We start from the raw sequence: 19,360 nt of genomic DNA on the forward strand, positions 1-19,360 counted from the left end.
AGCGTGTTTTCGTTGCGTGATGCAGATGACGGCACTGTTTTTTCTTGTTGTTTTGACACTTGACAGCAGCTATTTATTCCTGTGTCAAGAAATAAAACGCTCATTTGTTAGTGCGCCTATGCGTAGTGGTCCCGTGTCGTCTTCCTTCGTCCGTTGTTTTATTTGGCGCCTTCGTTGTAATCATGGAGTTGCGAGTAACAACAAGTGTGGGGTAACAGTTGTAGAGAAGCCGGCTACAATCGCACTTTGTACTTGTTCCCCGCATTCCCTCTCTACATTAAGTAAATCAATAAATCAAATCAAATAAAGTATCGATAGCAATCCTTGCCATAACAGCAGTAACGTCGCTGTGGCGTGCGCGTGCACGGTGTCCCACCGCGATGACCTCTGCGACTGATAGGTCCAATGCGATTGTCCCTCTATCTAGCGGGCGTGCATCGTGGCCTCCGAGAGCGGGCGATCTCGCAGGCCACACGTTCGCGCATGCAGCGCTCTGCTCCTGAGCACTAGGCCGCGAGTTTGCGTGCCGCGCGGCCTCAGCGCGATGGAAATGCGAGAACACGTGTGTCTTAGACGCACGTTCTAGGTGCATGTTTAGGTGCACGTTTTATAAAGAACCTCATGTAGGTGGTCGAAGCGCAATCCGAAGCCACCCACCGCTGCGTCGTCCCTGATCTTTTATTTCTGTTTTTATGCGAAGCATATTAACGTAGGTTTCGGGCCTTCGCGCGACGCCCGGCGGTGGCCACCATTGACCCTGAAGTGGGGTCACGTGACATGACGTCACGTGATGACGTCACACAGGCTGCAGATGGGGCCTCATATCGCGCCGTCGGTCGCCTCCCGGCGGTGGCCACCATTGACCTTCAAGTGACCTTCAAGTAGGTCACGTGACATGACGTCACGTGATGACGTCACACCAGCTGCAGATGGGGCCTCATATCGCGCCGTCGGTCGCCTCCCGGCGGTGGCCACCATTGACCCTGAAGTGAGATCACATTGTATTTATTAACATATCATAATGGATGGAGCCTTCAGAGCGCAGCTCTTAGGCAGCCCGTTCCTGCGTTGAGCGTCCGCGTGCCTCGGCGTCGTCCCTCGGCGTAACCGAGCGAACGATCACAGCGAAAGATGAAAGCGAACGCGGAGCGCAGCGGGAGATGAAAGAACAGAGCGTGAGGAGGTAAGCAGAGGAGGAGAAGGCTACAATGAACTCATAAGGCGGAAAGCGGGGGAGGAGAGTATATCGAAAGGTTTAGGAGGAAAGCGGAGTGCCGCACGAGTCGACGAGATGGCGCCATAAAAAAAATATGGGGTTTTACGTGTCAAAACTACAATCTGATTATGAGGCACACCTTAGTGGGGGACTCCAGAGTTGGCGCTTGAGCCGTGCTCCCGGAAGGATTGCAGAAGATAGCGTCAACCTATCCTTTCTCACCACGAGCCATTTCTCTCTCTCTCTCTCTTTCCAGAAATTTGGACCATAGCATTTGTTGTGCTTGAGTGTTACTTGTTTTGCAATGCTTCGGCTCCGTTTGCAGCGTGCCGCACGGTAAAGATAGTCCGCGCCAGCCAATATATCGTGAAATGAAAACACATTTAGACAACCGCTCAAATTTCGCAATAGGAAGTATCGTAAACGTTGGTGAATATTTATGATTGGGATGATCAGTACTTCGGTGGTCTATTTTCCCAGAATGTCGTCATCTAACACTCGACATCCGAGCTCTGGGGCGTTAAACTTCATAATTTGATTTTGTGTTCTGACGCATAGTATGTTATTTATCCCAATATCAATTGATTTCATAAACGATCGCAAATAGACAATGACAATAGCGCCTTATTTGGTAAGGCCAGTGTTTGTGTACTGGTTTAAAATATTACGGCCTCCCATTCCATAAGCAACTAAGCGACATGAACGCACTGATATGGTTTGGAGACTGGAGAAGCCACTCACGCAACAGCAAAAAGAAAGAAAGAAAAAGAAATAAGAAGAGAAAGAGAGGAGGGAAGGAGGGAGGGAGCTCTTTCGCGTGAATACATTCACCGACCATGAAAGACGACATCATCTCTTCCGGATCAAGAGAAAGCAGGAAGCAGTCCAGTATAATGAGATAATAAATCAATAGCGAACATCACGCATAAACATGTTGTCCAGATCGTGCGCGGAGGATAACGCGACCTTTCAAAGCCGTGCCGGCGAACACGACGCCGAAGCTTTTTGAGTGCTGAGAGCGATATGCAATAGAAACAGCAACGAAAGCAATGACAGCTGTATCCGCCATTCGGCTGCAGTGGGAGGGGGGAGGGGATTTAGGCGGCTCGAATTTAGCTGCTTAGAAATTGAACGACACAAGCGCTTCGCCGAGGCCTTTCCAGCGACATATAGGAAGGATCACAAACAGGAGTCGCGGTATACGCTTGCATGCATACAGCCGGAAGACCAAGATTTCTGTTTTGGTGAGCGAACAGCATCGACTTGCTCCCATGCAGCCAAAGCGAATGCGTGGCGCGATTAAAATTTTGCGCGGCCAAGCTTCTCGCGGGTATTGTAAACAGTGGTGCTCTTTTAATGTAATGCGAAAAACAAAAAAAAAATCATGCGTTCCGTTTTGAATCGTGCGTCAGAGGGAGTCGCTTTTTCGAGCTATCGAGCGTTCGGTCGCCAGCATGAGGCGTGCGTTGTTCGCTCGAATGAGATGCTTTTGTGCGCGACAGCTTCGCACGATCGGAACGCCACTCAAGTCGGAATGGCATTTCCATAAATGTTAAACGACCATGGGCCAAAGCTGAGTTGCCTGCTGTTCAGCCTAACGACAACGTTTCTCCGCGCACGCAGTTATTATGTCAAATCTGCGCACTTCGCCGGGTCTCCGAATTTCGTATTTACGTGCAGGTGCGCGTGCAGACAAGCCTGTAGCAGCTACTTAGATTGCGTTGAGCCTTGATAGTTTGATATTGCGATAAATGCATGCATGCACTCTTTGTTTATTTTATATCAGACATAAAGAGAAGGTTTAACCAGCTGTACTTGTTAGCGGTGAGAATATTACTAGCAGGCACGAGGTGTATGTGCAAACGTTTTTCTTTTCTTTTTTTCTTTCTTTTTTTCTTAAACAGTGGCACTGGCGTTTGCAGAGCGAAATTACAGCTGACTAACTGCACAGGCAACTGCATTTCGCGACTGAACACGAAGTCGTAAGTATATGATTCTCTCACGCAGTGACAGTTTTCAGATGGGGCCGGAATGCATCGATTTCCGTGTACAGATTTTTTCATCCACGTTAAGGATTTCCAGAGGCCCAAGATTATTCAAATGTCATCCTTACACACACGTAGTATCTCAGATCGACTTGTGGCATGGAGACTGAAAACGCCACGATCGATCTCTCACTCACCTGCTCACCTATCCACTCAGCCAGTCACCTACCCAATCAATCAATCAATCAATCAATCAATCAATCAATCAATCAATCAATCAATCAATCAATCAATCAATCATAAAAAGCACAACCATTCTTGTTCCAGCATCTGTTGTCGCCAAGCGCTTGTGGCCTGAGAGAGAAAGAGAGGGCGATAAAAGGAAGACAGGGATGTTAGCCAGTCAAGAGTTCGGTTGGCTACCCTGCGCTGGGGGAAGAGAGAAGTGGAATAGAAAGAAGGGAAAGAGGGAGGGAGGAAGGAGGAGGAGGAGGAGGAGGAGGAGGAGGAGGAGGAAGGAGATATAGGAACAAATTACTGTAGTAATTATGGGGTAGAATTACCGCACTACAAAGCAAAAGCAGATACGCGAATGTCTTTGTCTTGTCCATGTGTGTTTCTCGCTGTTGTTTTCACCGGGCGGCCCCTCCGGGCTACAATTCCCGCAACAATCAACTGACATCACCAAAACCAACGACGCTTCTCACGTACTACTTTGCAAGACGTTTTTTCTTTCTTTCTTCCATTTAATAAAGGTCAGACGGTCTCTCCGCCGCTCGAAGATAAACCTTAAAAGTCATGGCAGGTGGCAATGAGCGCGGCGAACGTTCCCATTATAATTAATGCCATCTCGTTTCTCCTTTCCTTTTTTTCCTGGGCACTCGGGCGCTTTTTTGAAATACGCCCTCGTCGAAATGCGGCAGCGCCTCCCGCCCGCGTTCGATGAATATCGATCCCGCAGGTGCGAGCGAGAGCACATCACGTACCTCGCGTTTCGATTCGCTTTGGCCTCTTGCGCGGGTTGGGAGGAAGAGCAAGTATAAATAAATAAATAAATAAATAAATAAATAAATAAATAAATAAATATCAAAGTGCAGACGTCGACCGAAGTTTTCACCCGTCTCTTTCCCGAAACTGCCTCGTTTTCCTTACCTCCCGTGCTGTGTGCAGCTGTTTAGCATGTTCATATTACCCGCAGTGTGGATACTTTTTTCGTACGCTAGGTGGGCGTTGCTGCACTTGTATTTGTGCGGCTATTATTGCTCGAGTAACTCCAAACGGGCTTGTATAGTTACTGCCATAATAATAAAAAAGAGACCGTCGAAAGCTAACAGACTGTGCTGTACGGCCACGAGCTGCGAAGCCGTGCGTCTAGCCGTTTCAATACTCGACGCATTGACGTTGACACCGAGTTAGGTAATCTCTAGTTGAAAATCAGTGCTTCTCCGTAGCCCGTTAGCGTCAAGCCTGTCCTTGGTGGTTATAGTGCGGAGATTATAACAACAACAGCAAACAAACAAAATTTCATAAGTCGACAGATTACGCTGGGACACGGATACAAATAAAGTCACGTGTCGTGACGGCGTACGAACCAAGGACTTCGGAATATATCTCCTCCCTACTTCATTTACAATCAGCTTGATGAAGTGGGCACAGTTATACGCTGAGCGGCTTCAATTAGATCGATACTGTACGCTTATTGCTTCGTGAGTATGTGCGAAGATGTGATTCGCGCGAGCGTAATTATTTACTGGATGGCAAGATTTAGTCAAAGGTCAACTCCCTCGCTCTCTTATTGCACTTGTGTTGTATTTCTAATTACATGCAGTGTGGATTGACGCACTATTTGCTACAGAAGAACCGCTCATTTGCATTATTCAAGTATCTGCCCCATCTTTCTACTCACTCTGTGTTTCAGACTGCTGCGTTTTAGGAGAGTTTATTTAGTTGATGGATGTTACCTGCTTTAACTGAAAGAGAAAGCATTAGCCCTAATTGACCCTGGCGCTTTCTGTCGCGCGAGGAATCTTTTGCTACATATAATTTTCTTTTCTTCCTTCTTTCTCGTTTTCGTTTTTTTCTTACTACGTCGTTCGGTAGGTGCCGCTACTCTTCAGTCAAATATCTATCCTGCGGTTGACCTTTATTGCTAATGACTCTGAGATAAGTACTAATCCATGCGTCGATATGTCACGTACAAAGTTCGTAGCTGTCATAGCCGTTCGAGCGCGCCGCCCGTTTTCTGGCAAAACGTGACGGGTAATAAAAGTCCGTGCTAACCTGGAAGCACCAATCAACGACACCCGGCTGTCGCAGGTCATGCGTGTCGTGTAATTCGCTATAGAGTATTGTCGGTCGTAGTCAAAAGTCGAAGATTTAAGTACCGCACAAATAATACAGCTATATAACGCTATGGTTGGTCGTGACAACAAGGTGATGCCTCAAGTTACGCACTATTAGCACAATTAGTGTTATACTGGTTCTACATTCAACCCAGATGTAGCCCGTGGCGGTCAGGCAGGTAATGATCACAAGCCAGTGCCAAAAGTTACCGCACAGCTAGTTCCGCTACACGTAGAACTAGTACTAGAATACAGTTAGAACTAGTACCGTAGAATATCTATCATATTTTTTGCTGGGGGGGGGGGGGCACATTAATATGTAGAAAAACCAGTTCAATTAAACTGGTTCTACTATTAGCACCATAGTTCGTGGCTAGAAGGTAGGTCGTTCACAAGGTGATGGCTGAAGTATACCGCACATGTAATGCGAGTATGTATGGCGTACTATAGCATTTCTGTCCTTAGCACTACTAGAAGCAGCGCGACTATCGGCGTACTAGTACAATTAGTACAGCTGAGTGCTGGATCCCGTAATAGTGATATCCAGGAGGCATACATGCAGTGGATTCGGCTTTGTACTGTTGAAGTCGGGGAAGAGGGTTGGATGTCTCGGACCTCCGCGAGCGCGTATCGATGTGCCTATGTCCCGAGACTTCGGCATTCATTAAAAAATTCTAATAACCGCGGAAGGTCGGGATAAATCCATCTGTTATGCCGCTTTGGAAAAGCCGAATTTTTTAAAAGTAGTTGCAGTTAAATTGTCCAAATTTCATATCGCCGGCGTAGCGCCTGCTTGATACTATTGTCGATAAGCAAACCTATTCATCCCGAGAGGACCAATGACTGAACATTGTTGGTCTCTTTTTTTTTAGGTAATATTCTGAGCAAAAACGAACCAGAACAAGCGAACACACTTTGTAATCCGCGGTGTCACACCGACATACAGGCGTTGCGATTTGGGGCTGTATGGTTCAGTATGGGAAACAATGGTCTTCGCATGCTCTGCTATATAGTAACCATCCCTTCGTCAAATAAAACAGTCTCAAAAGACTCTGTTTCGACGATACTAATCTGAGAGCATTTGGTGTAGCTCATTAGTGTCTGCTCTAAAGAAAACATGTATTTTTTATTTTCTTCAGCATTTCTTTACATTCTACACAGCGGTTCTGAGCTGGGCTTCATCGATTTACGTGCGTAATGGCGAAACGGTGCGCACTATATATACGGGACGGGTGAAAACTTTGCAGCGCGCTCTCCTGTCCGTTTTCACCCGATTCTCATCGTGTGCGCTGTTTCTTCGCAATTATATTCTACGTTTCATGATCTTTCTAGGCTGAAGGCAGTTGTTCTCACATTGCCATTACAGGCACGGTTTTATGTTTGGGTTTGTATTTGACTTTGATGATGTGTGCTTTGAGTAGGCAAAGAAAGTTGCGCTTTAAAAAAGAAATAATACAAAACTCTTCTGGAGTCAGCCTCAGTAACGTAGTGTAGAAGAAGCAAGGTTTATCTCTCGGTTGCTTATATTTTTTCTCCTTGCTTATTCATGTTCGCATCACTTTGTGTCGCCGGTGTGTAGCGCTCCATGTAGGCGCCAAGAGGGATTCTGTGCGCGAATAAATAACAGATCGAGCAAAAGAAGTCACATTTTTTCGATTACCATTCCGTTCGTTGCACGTTACCGATGCAGTATACAGTGTACTCACTGACTTAACCATGGCAATGGGAGATGCGATACGCCGCTGGGCCGCGTAACCACGTCGAAGATTAAAAGGGGATTTCCGCAGCGCCGCTATATATATAGGGAAGCTGCATGGCTTGAGGCATTTGACCTCCTGACTTTTCGTTTTTCGCAGTGGGTTAAGATTCTTCTGCGCCGACTAAGGGCTGATACCCTCTTCCCCTGGACACGGGTTCCTGTGACGCTTGAAGCCTTCTGTCTTGCTGAAAGAAGAAGAAACCGGAGAGTGCGGCACGGGTTTCACAGGGGCATCGAATGCAGCGAGGATGCATGCAGTGAAATATGAGCGAAGTGGCTCTGCTATCTCGTCGTATAGGCGCGTTTGTGAGTGATGCATTGTGAGTGACGGGGGGAGAAAGGGGCGTGAATACTCGAGAGGTTACCAGCTGGAGCTCGCTATTTCGCTGCCATGTAACTTTACTCAGAATATAAAAAGAAAGAAAGCAGAAAGAAAAGGCAGAATTACGTCACGTTCTGCGAACAATAATAATGACGATGCGTGTTCTGAAACCCTTTTCATAGACGCTTTGAGAAGATGGATTCATCTTCTACAAGATGCGGAAATATTTCACCTATACACGTCTCGTTTTGATTTACGAAAAATCGGAATAACATCTTTCTTTCTTTTTTTTCTTTTTTTTTCGTTGTTTCGACTGTCTATACTTGGGAGCCGCTTAGATGGGGCATCTTGCGAGGCGGCTGTATACGCTTGTTTGCAATTCTGGCACCTTGCCCACGCTGGTGGCAAGGGTTACACGACGATAAGGAGGCCTTAAATTTGGCCAACGATTCTTTTAGCAACTGTACGAACCCGTGACGTGACGCATCTCCTTGCGTAATCGTACGCGTTCTATCCACTCGTAGTTTACGGTGCGTTTCATTGATTACATTACAGCGATAGCTGTTATGGGCCCAATACTCTTGTTGTTTTGATGTCCACCGATGTCCCCGTCACTACAATCCCTACTTTGGCAGAGAATATATAATAATATTTGGGGTTTTACGTGCCAAAACCACTTTCTGATTATGAGGCACGCCGTAGTGGAGGACTCCGGAAATTTTGACCACCTGGGGTTCTTTAACGTGCACCTAAATCTAAGCACACGGGTGTTTTCGCATTTCGCCCCCATCGAAATGCGGCCGCCGTGGCGCAGAGAATATATATATATATATATATATATATATATATATATATATATATATATATATATATATATATATATATATATATATATGTATGTGTGTGTGTGTGTGTGTGTGTGTGTGTGTGTGTGTGTGTGTGTGTGTGTGTGTGTGTGTGTGCGCGCGTGTGTTAGCCGATATTGTTTGCTATATTTTTATTATTTATGCATGGTATTTTTGTGGCGACCTAACATTGTATACCCGCCGTGGTTGCTCAGTGGCTATGGTGTTACGCTGCTGAGCACGAGGTCGCGGGATCGAATCCTGGCCACGGCGGCCGCATTTTGATGGGGGCGAGATGCGAAAACACCCGTGTACTTAGATTTAGGTGCACGTTAAAGAACCCCAGGTGGTCAAAAATTTCCGGAGTCCCCCACTACGGCGTGCCTCATAATCAGAAGGTGGTTTTGGCACGTAAAACCCCATATATTATTAACATTGTATATGTAACATTGTATATGCATTGTATATCGCGCTTTAGAAAGACCGAGATATCGCGGATTGTATAAACTGTATTGTATTGTATTGTATTGTATATTTGCCCCTAGAAGGGAGGCAAGGACAGGCAACTAATGAATCGCGGGTACCAGTCCGGTTAAAATTACGTTTGGAAATAGGTATCCTTTAGATGAACAATCGTTCGACTAAACTATGCTAACGAAGGAACAACCCGCTATAAGTTAACCATAGAAAAGTTACCTGTTAAGATTTGGCTACACAGTATCAAAGGTGTGTTTGTTTCTTGAGCAAAGTGGCGCCTCTGCGATGTACCGGAAACTCTAGAGCGTTCTTTCATCAGTTGTAAAGATGCAGTTACTGGTGTCCGATGCGCTGCAAAGCAATTTGAATGTAAAAAAAAAAATATGACTTCGACGAACATACCTTTCCATGTTTGCTGCGTCCGATGAAGGTGGCGTGTCCTTTGATATGTTTTTACTGATTGTACTGCACAGTTTGTGAAAGACACGATTGGCGGACGGCATTTCTCAGCCACTCTGCCGATGCTACAGCAGTGGAGAATGGCGATTTTGGTGAGCGCCATCGCACTCGTAGATGCCGTGATTGGCTATCACCCGCTCAACACCTGTGTACTGAAGAGAGCTGGTGTATGTGCCCTTCTTCGAGTTCTAGCACGTTGCCTGCCCAATTGCGAAGGCGGTGCATGTTGCTGTTGTTGTTACCTCCTACATGTAATCACAATGATTGCGGCGCTATTATGCGGGTAGCTCAAGCATAAATGTCAGCAAAGCTTAACGAATCCAGCAGTAAGAAGCTAATGAGTTGCTTTAGTAGAGATCAGTGGCTATACTTTCGGATAGGAAAGGGGAGGAAGAAAAGCACACTCTTTCCACTTCACAACTGCGAGGCGAAACTTCCCCGAGTGAATGCAACCCACATTTATTTCACTTCTCGGAAGGAGATGGCTCGCTAGCATTTGGGAATCTTCACCCCGACAAACACCGCACGGAACAGTCTAAGACTCACTGCGCGCATTTCGTCAGCTCATCGCGCCACTGATTCGCGTTACGGGCAACACAGTTTTTTTTTTAATCCTGTAGTTAACGCAGTAGTGTTCGCCGCGAGTTCGCAAAAAGGGGGCATCTTCCCGTGAACTCGTGGTGAATGCACATGTGCAATTTACGGCGAAGTGCATATATTATCCGTTATTAATTGTTATTAATGATGCAGTGAAAAGGACCAACGAAAACGGGCGCGTTAACACATCTCTGTGCGTGGCGGATGCCGTTTCAAAACACTGGAAATGTGTCTCATGCATGAGGTGACCCAGGAATCGGCTTTGGACGGGGACAGAGAGACGCACATGCGAAGCCGGGTCAGCTGTTGGTCAGCACTCCTGGGCGCATACCACGCGACCTAGATAGCGGGAAGCGTTCTCTCGTTTTCACAAATAATCTCGCAGTGTGAATAAATGCCGTCGCATTAAAAGATAATCTCAACAGCCGAACGCGTGTACGAGTCGATGGTGTTCAAGCGCAGGTAGCTGCGGCGGTAGCAGCAGCAACCCGGAAGCAGCAGTACAGCGCGCGGGCGTGCGCTCTGCCTCCGTGCAGCAGGACGCCGCTCTGAACCTTGACATTATCTTTCTCGCCCCGGCGGCTGTGGGCCCGGGCCGGGAGACGACGACGACGCCACGGCTCGGGGTCACCTCTCCTCCGCTCCGGCTCGCAGCCCGGGCGCACCTCCTCCTCACTAGGCCCGGTCCCTTGATATAAGGATGAATAAGAAGAAGGGAACCGACGACTGAAATAAACCTCCCGCACCCAAGCTGAGAGAAATAAAATAAGAAAAAAAATGAGAAAAGAAAAAAATAAACATGCCTCTGCAAACATTGGAGCTTTTCAACTCTCCACTGGGCCACGGTTTTACTTTGTACCTATATTTGCTGATTTTTTTTTTCGAATATCTGTCTCTATTCTCTCTTTTGTATTTCTTGAACTGGACGCGCCGCTCAGTGACGCAAACTCTTTAACGGTGGCACTTGGAGCGACGGCATAGTTCCCGCTGTTTTCGGGTGAAAAGAGGGAACGCGTGGCGTAAGTTTCTCAAGTGGGGAAAAAACCCCGGTAGGGAGGCGGGGAAATGGGAGGAGGGGTGCGGAGGTAGTGGTAGCTCGCAGCGGGACGTCACCGCTTAGCGGCGCTGTGTTCAGTGACGGCCATTCGAAATGGTACTGGTAGGCGGAGGAGACAGCAGCGGACACTCAAAAGAGGGCACTTCGCGGCGGGCGGTGTACGGGAGTGAAACGAAATAAAAAAGGCAGCGCATAAAGCGAAGAAAAGGCCACCGCCGGGTGTCCACAATGGAAAGTAACGGGACCACGAGCGGGATGCAAACACTCACACAAAAGTGCTGCTAAGGGCGGTGAGGAGGGCACGCAGAGCGAACGCAGCGTTCACGTGGCAGCGGCGGTGGTCGCGCGCTTCACCACCGGCGCACGAGATGGCGCCAGCGGAGGCGGCGCGGCGAGCTCGTTGAGCGATCGTCGTCGGCGGCACGAGCAGCAGCAGCAGCAGCAGGCAGCATCCACCGCCGCCGTCGCCGCCAGCGCTGCTCTCAGCAAGGGCCGGCGCAAGAGCCACAGAGCTGCGTGGCTGTCCGTAGCGGGAGGGCGACGCTGTTACGTCAGTAGTTGGTGCGCATCGTACTTATACAAGCCTTTCCGCGCAGAGTGATCTCTTCCTGAGGGAGTCATCATGGCGGACAGAGGAAAGGACGACCAGGTAAGCCGCTGCTCGTCTGTCCGACGCCGCGCCGCGCTTCACGCGCCCGGCCGCTGCTGCTCAGCGGCCGGCCCCCCCGCACAACATGGCGGGTGCCCCGGGTCTTTGCTGCTTGTGTTGTTGTTTGACGCCGCCTGCGAGAGCTCGCTCGCGCCCCGCTGGGCGAAGCACTGCGGCGCCGCTCGTCGTCGCCGGCGCAAATGGCGATCGGTGCCTTCGCTCCGTATTGATTTTGCCGGGCCCCCTCGTCGTGCGTGCTGCGGGGGCAAGCCCACCCTTCCGGGGCTGGGGACCGAGTCTGGGAGGGGCCATCCAAAGTCCCGACCTCTTGTTTTTGCACGGTACGGTTACCACCTGCGCGAGTCACCGGTTTGCCTGCCCTGCCCACCTCGCGAGCGCCGCTACGCTAAGCCGCGATGCCTGCACAGGCCTTGACCGTGGCAGGGCGAAAGTAACTGCAGCAGCCAGCCAGCTTTTCTTTCCGCACGACCACACGACGCGCGTGGGGTGGGGCAGCGCACTGCTTCGTGCAGAGAAAGCGCTGTTAAGGTCACGCGAACCGGTCGCCAAAGTTACCCGCGCCGGCTTGCACCTTGCGGCGCGACCGGCAGCCGGTCGCCAGGTTGTGCGGTTGCGCCAGTGCTCATCGGGTTCGTGCGTCGGTGCCTCTCGTCAGGGTACGGACCGCTAACGTGACGTCAGTCAACCAACAAGATCGTCGCCTTCGCACCGCCGGAACGAGCGCCGCGGACCCGTGGCCCACTTTGCGCGCCCCTAATGCCGGCAACACTGTAGATGTATGACTCTGGCTCTCCGCGTACCCATGCGGCGGCCGCGCGCTGCGGGTACGGGTTTCTCTGCGCCGCTTTGCGAAGGCAGTGGGGTGCTCACTTCTCGTCCTCTGCAGTGGACGTAGTTGTCCGTAGTTTATTCGCCGCTTCCGACGAGCTCCGCTGGTCTTGCTGTGAAACAATCTGGCCGATCTGCGGCGGCATAAAAAGGCGAAGCGCGAAAGGCGTCCGTTATGACCGGAGTCCGCCATTTAAAAATGTCCGCCCGCTACCTGCAGTAGCGAAGGGAGCGAGTGCGGCGGTTCGTTTATACAAGCGGTAGCTTGCCTCCGGGAGGCGTCCTTGCGCGCATTTCCAATCTTGGTGTCTCATGTGCTCAATTAAAGTGACTGCTGCCGCTGCGGGGATCAGGCCGTGGCTGTCCTCTGCAGCGAGCCTCTGAACCGCGGATCTGAGCCAGCCGTGGCCCGCGCCGGCAGTGGCGACGTCTGTTTCGAAATCAGTTCATCGATTTTTGGCTGCGGTCCAGATCGTGACTCTTAGCTTCTTTTCCTTGACGTGAACCCCATTCTTTCTGTAATTGTTTCGCCTCTGGCGATCCGTACCGGTTATATTTCAGCAGTTACCGCGACTTTCTAACGTCCCGAGACCTTTTCTTCCAAACGCGCGCCCCTTGCAACAAAATGGTCGTTGCCGGTTTTCTGTGTGGTTCACTCCATGGTCTGGTCCGCAGGAAGAACGTAATCCTGATACATCTGCGGCTGTCGGACAACCGCAGCTTTGTAAGCGTTTTGCCACGACCAACAGTGTCACGGCGATCACCGTTTCCTTCTTCAAATGCTGCAGAAAGAAGGGACACTTGTAATGCTTCTTGTTGCAGAACTTTCGATACACCTTGGACACGTGGCCACGACCCCTGGAAAGAATTTGAAACTTTTTGATAGTACGGCGAAATTGTTTGCCTTGCAGTCACGGATTACGTCTCCGCTCATCGATCATCGCCCAAGGATACCGCCGCCGCCGCCTCGTCGGAAGGATTTGTCATTCATTCGAGCTGGCGTGGTCGGCGTGATGCCGACCAGCGGCTTATCGCTTCCCATCATCGCCCCGGCACGGATTACATTTCCAGATTGCTGTGGCACGCAGCTGCCCTCCATTGAGTGCGTGGTTTTCTGTACTCTTTTTACGTTATCTGGAAGAATCCGGTTATTTCTGGAGCTCCGGACTTGCTGCGGCGACGTGTTTCGCGCGGCGCACATGACAATGCTCATTAATTTTCGCTGCGAGAGGCTAGTTTTGATGCTGTGCTCATGATCTGACAGTGAAATATATAGTCCGATCGATCGAAGCTTTCCCGTTGTTGAAGTGCACAGTGCTATTACCTGAAGATCGTAGCCATAGGTACCATAGCCATGCAAGAACGTGCCAGGACATAACGCTGGGTTGACGCTAGACTCTTGGGGACCCGCGCATGTGTGCCTCCATACAAAACGAACTTGTTATCTACTTAAACAGATGCAGTGCCACGTGGGGGGTTCAAAATTGTGCCTGCTTTACACCTTATCAAAGCCAGTGATCGCTTGATTTCCAGGCACAACTCTCTTACGCAAAAGCAGCGGTCCACTTTTCCGATGTAACGAGGTCTTAGATAGTACGTGAAGCACCTAGAGCTATCGTTTACCATAATTCATGCTCGTCAGCTTACATAGCGCGCGGACATTGAATAAGGCTGATCTCAGTCTTCACGCGACGACAGTCGCTGCTAGCGATCCTGCGGGCTCTCGCAGTGGGTACTCTATTAGCTTGTATTGAATCTGATCACAAGAGGCTGATGTGACGTGCTGATACAGACAGTTCCTCTATCAATATAGAAAACAAGAATGCTCGAATTCTTCCATGTTGCTTCACTGCCTATATGTTGTGCCACAGCTGTCTGCCCAAGGCAGCCGCAGTCCAATGGAAACTGTTATGCATAATGTTATGCATATTGTGAGGCCTTTCCAAAAAAGCGCAGTTAACATTCCAGCGAAGCAGGTCGGCGTCTATACGGTCATCTATCTTGGGTACAGAAATGGCGTAGAAAAGTGCGCCTGTCGCGTTTTTCATTTTACATCTCTCGACAGCTTGACTGCATCCATAGCTGTTTTCAGCGCCCCTTGGCCACCAGCGCGGCGGATTATCCTTCCTCCAGGGCGCAGCTTATCTGCTTGACCAACTGCTGCGACCAGCTTTGGATCTCGAAACCCAAACATCGGAAACGTACTCCACTGAGAGGATCGCGACGTCCGAAATCAGTGCGAGAGGCCGTCGTTCACTATCGAGGAGTATAGGCCTCAGCAGAATCAGATATTTAAGATTTAGAGGAAACTAAAGATATCCGCGACATCCACGCTGTTTACTCTGGTTCGCAGTTAGTTTCGCAGTCATTCGAGCTCTCTGTGTTGACGTTATAACTTTGACCTCTAAGGTCGTGAACTCGGATGTGTACCTTGACTGGCAACCGCGAGCATCGTGTTTGGTATACAGGTATACGAATGTCGCACAGCCCCATCGTTGCATTCTGTATCGCCCCCCACTGACGCGGCACCGTGTCTGGTGCTGCGAACTTCAATTGTCGTGTCAGTTTCTTGCTGTCGGCACGTCTACACGACCCACTTAAACCGCGAACCGATACGCTCCTACGATAAGTCATAGCGCTTTGTTGGCTGGCGGATGGAAGTCCCGATATTTCGGCTCCCGTTCGAGAGCGCTAAAACCGACACGGGCAAGACTCTCCCTTGTTCTCATCTTTATTTCATCGAGTCGAAACTACATGCCTCGTACACACGTTTAGCGCTCCGACGCAATGCTGCTCGTTCACTTCTTACACTTATATCGAAGGTCGAGCCTGCTGGGTGCTTGTAATTGCAACCGAAGGGAAGTATTTTGCGTCCTGGTCTCCTGCATGGTGTGTGAAGGCTGCGTCTACTTACGTGATGCTTGCTGGATGTTTCGGCAGCGTTGCGACAGGAAAACTTTGCAAATTACGCGTTTTTGTGCAGATACGAGACCAGTGGCGTAGCAACAGGGGGGGCCGTGGGCCCCGGGTGCAAGGGGCCAGTGAGGGGGCGGGGGGGGGGGGGGGGTGTCATATAAGTCTGAAGACACCCCTCTTTCCGCCGGCCACACTCGGGGAGCGGGGTGACAGAAGACCTATGGGCCCCGGGTGCCAGACGACCTAGCTACGCCACTGTACGAGACATTAAGCTTTTCGCGTGACGGACAGATTTTGCTGGCGCACGCGCCCAAAGAATGCTTGCGCATTAAAAACGCTTCACGGGAGCTGCTTGGCGGTGGGACTAGACAGTCGGTGCGCGCTGTTCGTCGATCGTCCTGCTGGCACGCGGGCGCGAATGGATGGATGTTGTTCGCGGAGGAGGAGGAAGGTGGGGAGAGGGCGGAAGTCGCGCATTGCGCGTCTTCCTGTCTCCGGATCGCGTTTCAAAACGGAGCACCTGACGTAGTCCCGCCGCTCTTTTGTCGTCGCTCAGACAATGGCTGCAAAAGCTTGCGCGCGCGACCCAACTCCAGCTGGAAAGAGAGAAGGAACAACGCACAGGAAAGGGTGGCACATCAGACTCGCGTGCTGCAGCCGCGGAGCGTGCTGGAGGCTGAAATAATGGCAGTGTTAACTGCGCTTTGTGAACGTCATCTTTTTTCACGCTAGAATGGAATCGAGCCCGCAGTTTCGAATGTCTGCGTGGACTGCGCGTCGCCCCGTCGCCAGTGCGACAAAAGCCAGGATCTGGCGATTCATGAATCGCTTCGATTAGCGCGTCATGTTGGAGGCACCGATTTGAACGCATGCTAAAGATTCGCACGGCAGTGTGTGTTAGTCTACGGTAGATTAGACCTACCGGGGAACGAATTCTGCAGCTATATGAGTGAAATTAAAGTAGAGTCTTGGTGAGTACTCAAGGTTGAGTTAGGCAGAATCAAGCTGGGCAGTCAAGGCTAGGCAAAATACAGCTGAAGGGCGGTATAGATGTCTTGTCCCACTAGCACATTTTACAACTGGCTCATTGTCCCCCTGCCGGGCCCCACGAGTTGACTATAACGAAACACAATTAGGTCAGCTATAACACTTCCGTCCTCCAGTCGCTTTACTTGAGCGCATGATCTTCGGAAAGTCGCAGCGATTCCACATTTTCGTTCAAATTTCCTTCAAATTCATTTTCGTTTATAGAGGGTCACAGCCACGAACACCTTCTGTCAGCGGCTCATAGCTGGTCCAAAATGACGAATTTATTGTCTGTACGTTACAAATCAACCTGCAGTCGACTTGGCAGGGAAGACGATACTCTCGAATGCGATAATGCCGTAATTGTAAGGTGTACGTCAACGGCTTCGACTTCGGCTAGCCACTGACTTGGGCATCCGTAGAGTTGGGCGCGCAGAGATCGTGCGTTCGACGTTTCTCCGGGGGAGGGGGGGGGGGGGTAGCACTCTCAGCGCGCGGAATGATTCCCCAAACGCATTCCGTATGCACCGGCGGCACGCAGTGCAGCCGCCGAGGGAGGCGCCGAGTACACCCGAAACGACAATCCGTCGGCAAGCTGCACGCTGTTGCGAAACCGCGCACAGGGGACCACGTGGCGCAGTGCAGGCAGGCCTTCCTCGCACAGGTTCCACCCGTACACTCAGGCCGTGCATTCCGCCCTTCTCGAAGCGAGGGAGAAGCCGCCCGCTGATAACGTTGCAGGGATCACGTGGCAGAGCCCGCACAGAAGCGCGAGGTGGTCCCAGGAGTCCTTGAGCGTTTTCCAGCGTGAGGCCCGCTCGCTCCCCACTGAGAAGTCGTTCGCCGAGCTGCATACTGACGACGTCGGGCGGCGGCGGCGACGACGGCGGCAGCGGTGGCGTCGCGTTCCGCGGCATGCCCTCGGGGCAGTCAGCCCAGCAGGGCAGCCTGTGCGTGTGCGTCAGCGCGCGGCGTGGAAGCGTAACTACATGGAACGCCGCAACTACATGGAACGCATTTCCGACGTATTTTCGGCGCGTCGTCGTCGCCGCGCGGGGCCTGCGTACGCTGTAGCGATGTTTTTAATGTGTTGCCGAGGCGCATTTGGCTTAAGCGTTCCCACTCGCATACCCGAACTGCCTAATATAACCCACCCCCACTCCTCCTCATCGTAGTCCGTTCGTTCTGCATGCCGGAAACCTGCCGCGCACATTTCAGAGGTCGCGTGTCTTAGCATTGGTCACGCAATTATTTTTACTTCGGAGCTTTGTTTCATTCACTACTGTGAAAATTCTGTAAATTTTACACGCGTAAAGCCTCCATTCAAAACGATACTACTTTATTTTTGCTTCTTCGCCCCTTCCTTTTTTTGTACGTAAAGGACAAGCAATGCATGTAATCATCGTGCTTCAAATTGGCGTCCTACGCTCGCAATTTCCCCCTAATAACTGGCACTTGTTACAGAACGTGAAAAAAAAAAATCAGATTCAGGGGCGACATTTTAAAGCGTTTTATGCTGTTGCAACTAACGTCTCGAGCTGAGCTGTCGGTCGGTTCTGCAGCGAACACTCGTGACCCGAATAACCTGAAAGGGGGAGAAAAACAGCACAAGTGAGATCAGAGCTTGGCTGCAATCGGCCTGCGGTCCCTGAAGTGACGGTTTCTTAATCACACTGTGGCGAAAGAAAATTATAATCGAGGATTTCTTCGTGTTCAGCAAGCTCGCGCTCAGCGGGCGTGGTCTCGCACCACACTATTCACCGGGTGTCACCACTTCTGGCAACCTGCGCGCCAGCTTCTTCGAGGAATGCATTTGCGTGAGGACTGTTGGTTACTTCAAAGATCCTTCAAGCGGGCGCTTCTCGCGTCGCATATTAATGCGGGTCCTTGCCACAGGCGCGTTTAAAGGAGAGGGGGGGGGGGGGGGTAGTGCGCCTGACATCGACACGACCGCGCATCTCTTAATGGCCCGCCCGCGCTAAAACAGCGTAGAGGTTGAGAGCATGCGGCTTCACAGGACGGGAGTAACAGACATCCATGCGCTACTCATCCAGAACTAGTCTATTTAGCGCTAATTAACCACGCTGCCTGGCTCTAACCACAAGCCAGCAGGCTTTCTTATCCAAAGTTCTGTCCCGTATTGCCCTTAGAGCGTGTTTTATGTTGTCGGATTACTTAAGCTCGGACATTGACAGGAATCTCTTGTCGCACAGCCACTTTTGTAGCGGACTCGTCTGCCCGGCGTTGTTGCTTAGTGGCTTTGGTGTTGCGCTGCTAAGCACGAGGTCGCGGGATCAAATTCCGGGCCCGGCGGCCGTATTTCGACGAGGGCGAAATGTAAAAACAACCGTGTACTTCGATTTAGGTGCACGTTGAAGAACCCCAGGTGGCCAAAATTAATCCGGAATCCCCACTACCGCGTGCCTTATAATCGGATCAGGGTAATTTTGGCACTTAAAACCACATGATTTAATTTCTTTAATTAGCGTACTCGTCATCATGCCGCCACATTTAAAGGCTTATTATACTTTTACAGCGCTAAGAAAGACGAAAACTTAAACACAAAATGCCTCGTAGGTACAGGCTGTACTGAAACGGCAGCAACAAGAGCACAATGTTGCCTTTCTGGAGAACGCCAAATTACTCCATGTCATCAAATTCGCGATCTTGTTTGCCCTGATTGGCCTCGAGGGCTGCTACGGCGTCTCTGATTGGCTCATGAAGAATGCCGCCGTTGCAGCATCTGACAATATGACTAAATTTCACGGTGTCCGTACTACCACCCCCAGCACCTGCACCTGTCCTGGACATTTCGCATTCGTCTTCGTCTTCCTTAGCGACGCAGTAACCATGTTTCGCAG

The 19,360-nt window shown here is 50.4% G+C and overlaps 1 protein-coding gene and 2 long non-coding RNA genes across 3 annotated transcripts in view; 2 read left to right on the plus strand and 1 right to left on the minus strand.

Annotated features, from left to right (window-relative positions):
- Window positions 1-10,580, plus strand: part of LOC135916021 (uncharacterized) — a 35,137-nt gene extending 24,557 nt beyond the window's left edge. Inside the window, exons 2-4 of the long non-coding RNA XR_010568813.2 lie at window positions 3,121-3,198; window positions 7,400-7,608; window positions 10,465-10,580. This is a non-coding gene — a long non-coding RNA (uncharacterized lncRNA). The remainder of the gene's footprint in view (window positions 1-3,120; window positions 3,199-7,399; window positions 7,609-10,464) is intronic.
- LOC135916020 (uncharacterized) overlaps window positions 9,849-19,360 on the minus strand; it is a 96,118-nt gene continuing 86,606 nt past the window's right edge. The window contains exon 3 of the long non-coding RNA XR_010568812.1: window positions 9,849-10,690. This is a non-coding gene — a long non-coding RNA (uncharacterized lncRNA). The remainder of the gene's footprint in view (window positions 10,691-19,360) is intronic.
- The window catches only part of Atpalpha (sodium/potassium-transporting ATPase subunit alpha), a 156,910-nt gene continuing 149,019 nt past the window's right edge, over window positions 11,470-19,360 (plus strand). The window contains exon 1 of the mRNA XM_065449222.1: window positions 11,470-11,708. Within this exon, the coding sequence (XP_065305294.1) occupies window positions 11,682-11,708 (27 nt within the window). The 5' untranslated portion in view covers window positions 11,470-11,681. The remainder of the gene's footprint in view (window positions 11,709-19,360) is intronic.

Source organism: Dermacentor albipictus, chromosome 4, assembly GCF_038994185.2.
Source record: "Dermacentor albipictus isolate Rhodes 1998 colony chromosome 4, USDA_Dalb.pri_finalv2, whole genome shotgun sequence".
Taxonomy (NCBI): domain Eukaryota; kingdom Metazoa; phylum Arthropoda; class Arachnida; order Ixodida; family Ixodidae; genus Dermacentor; species Dermacentor albipictus.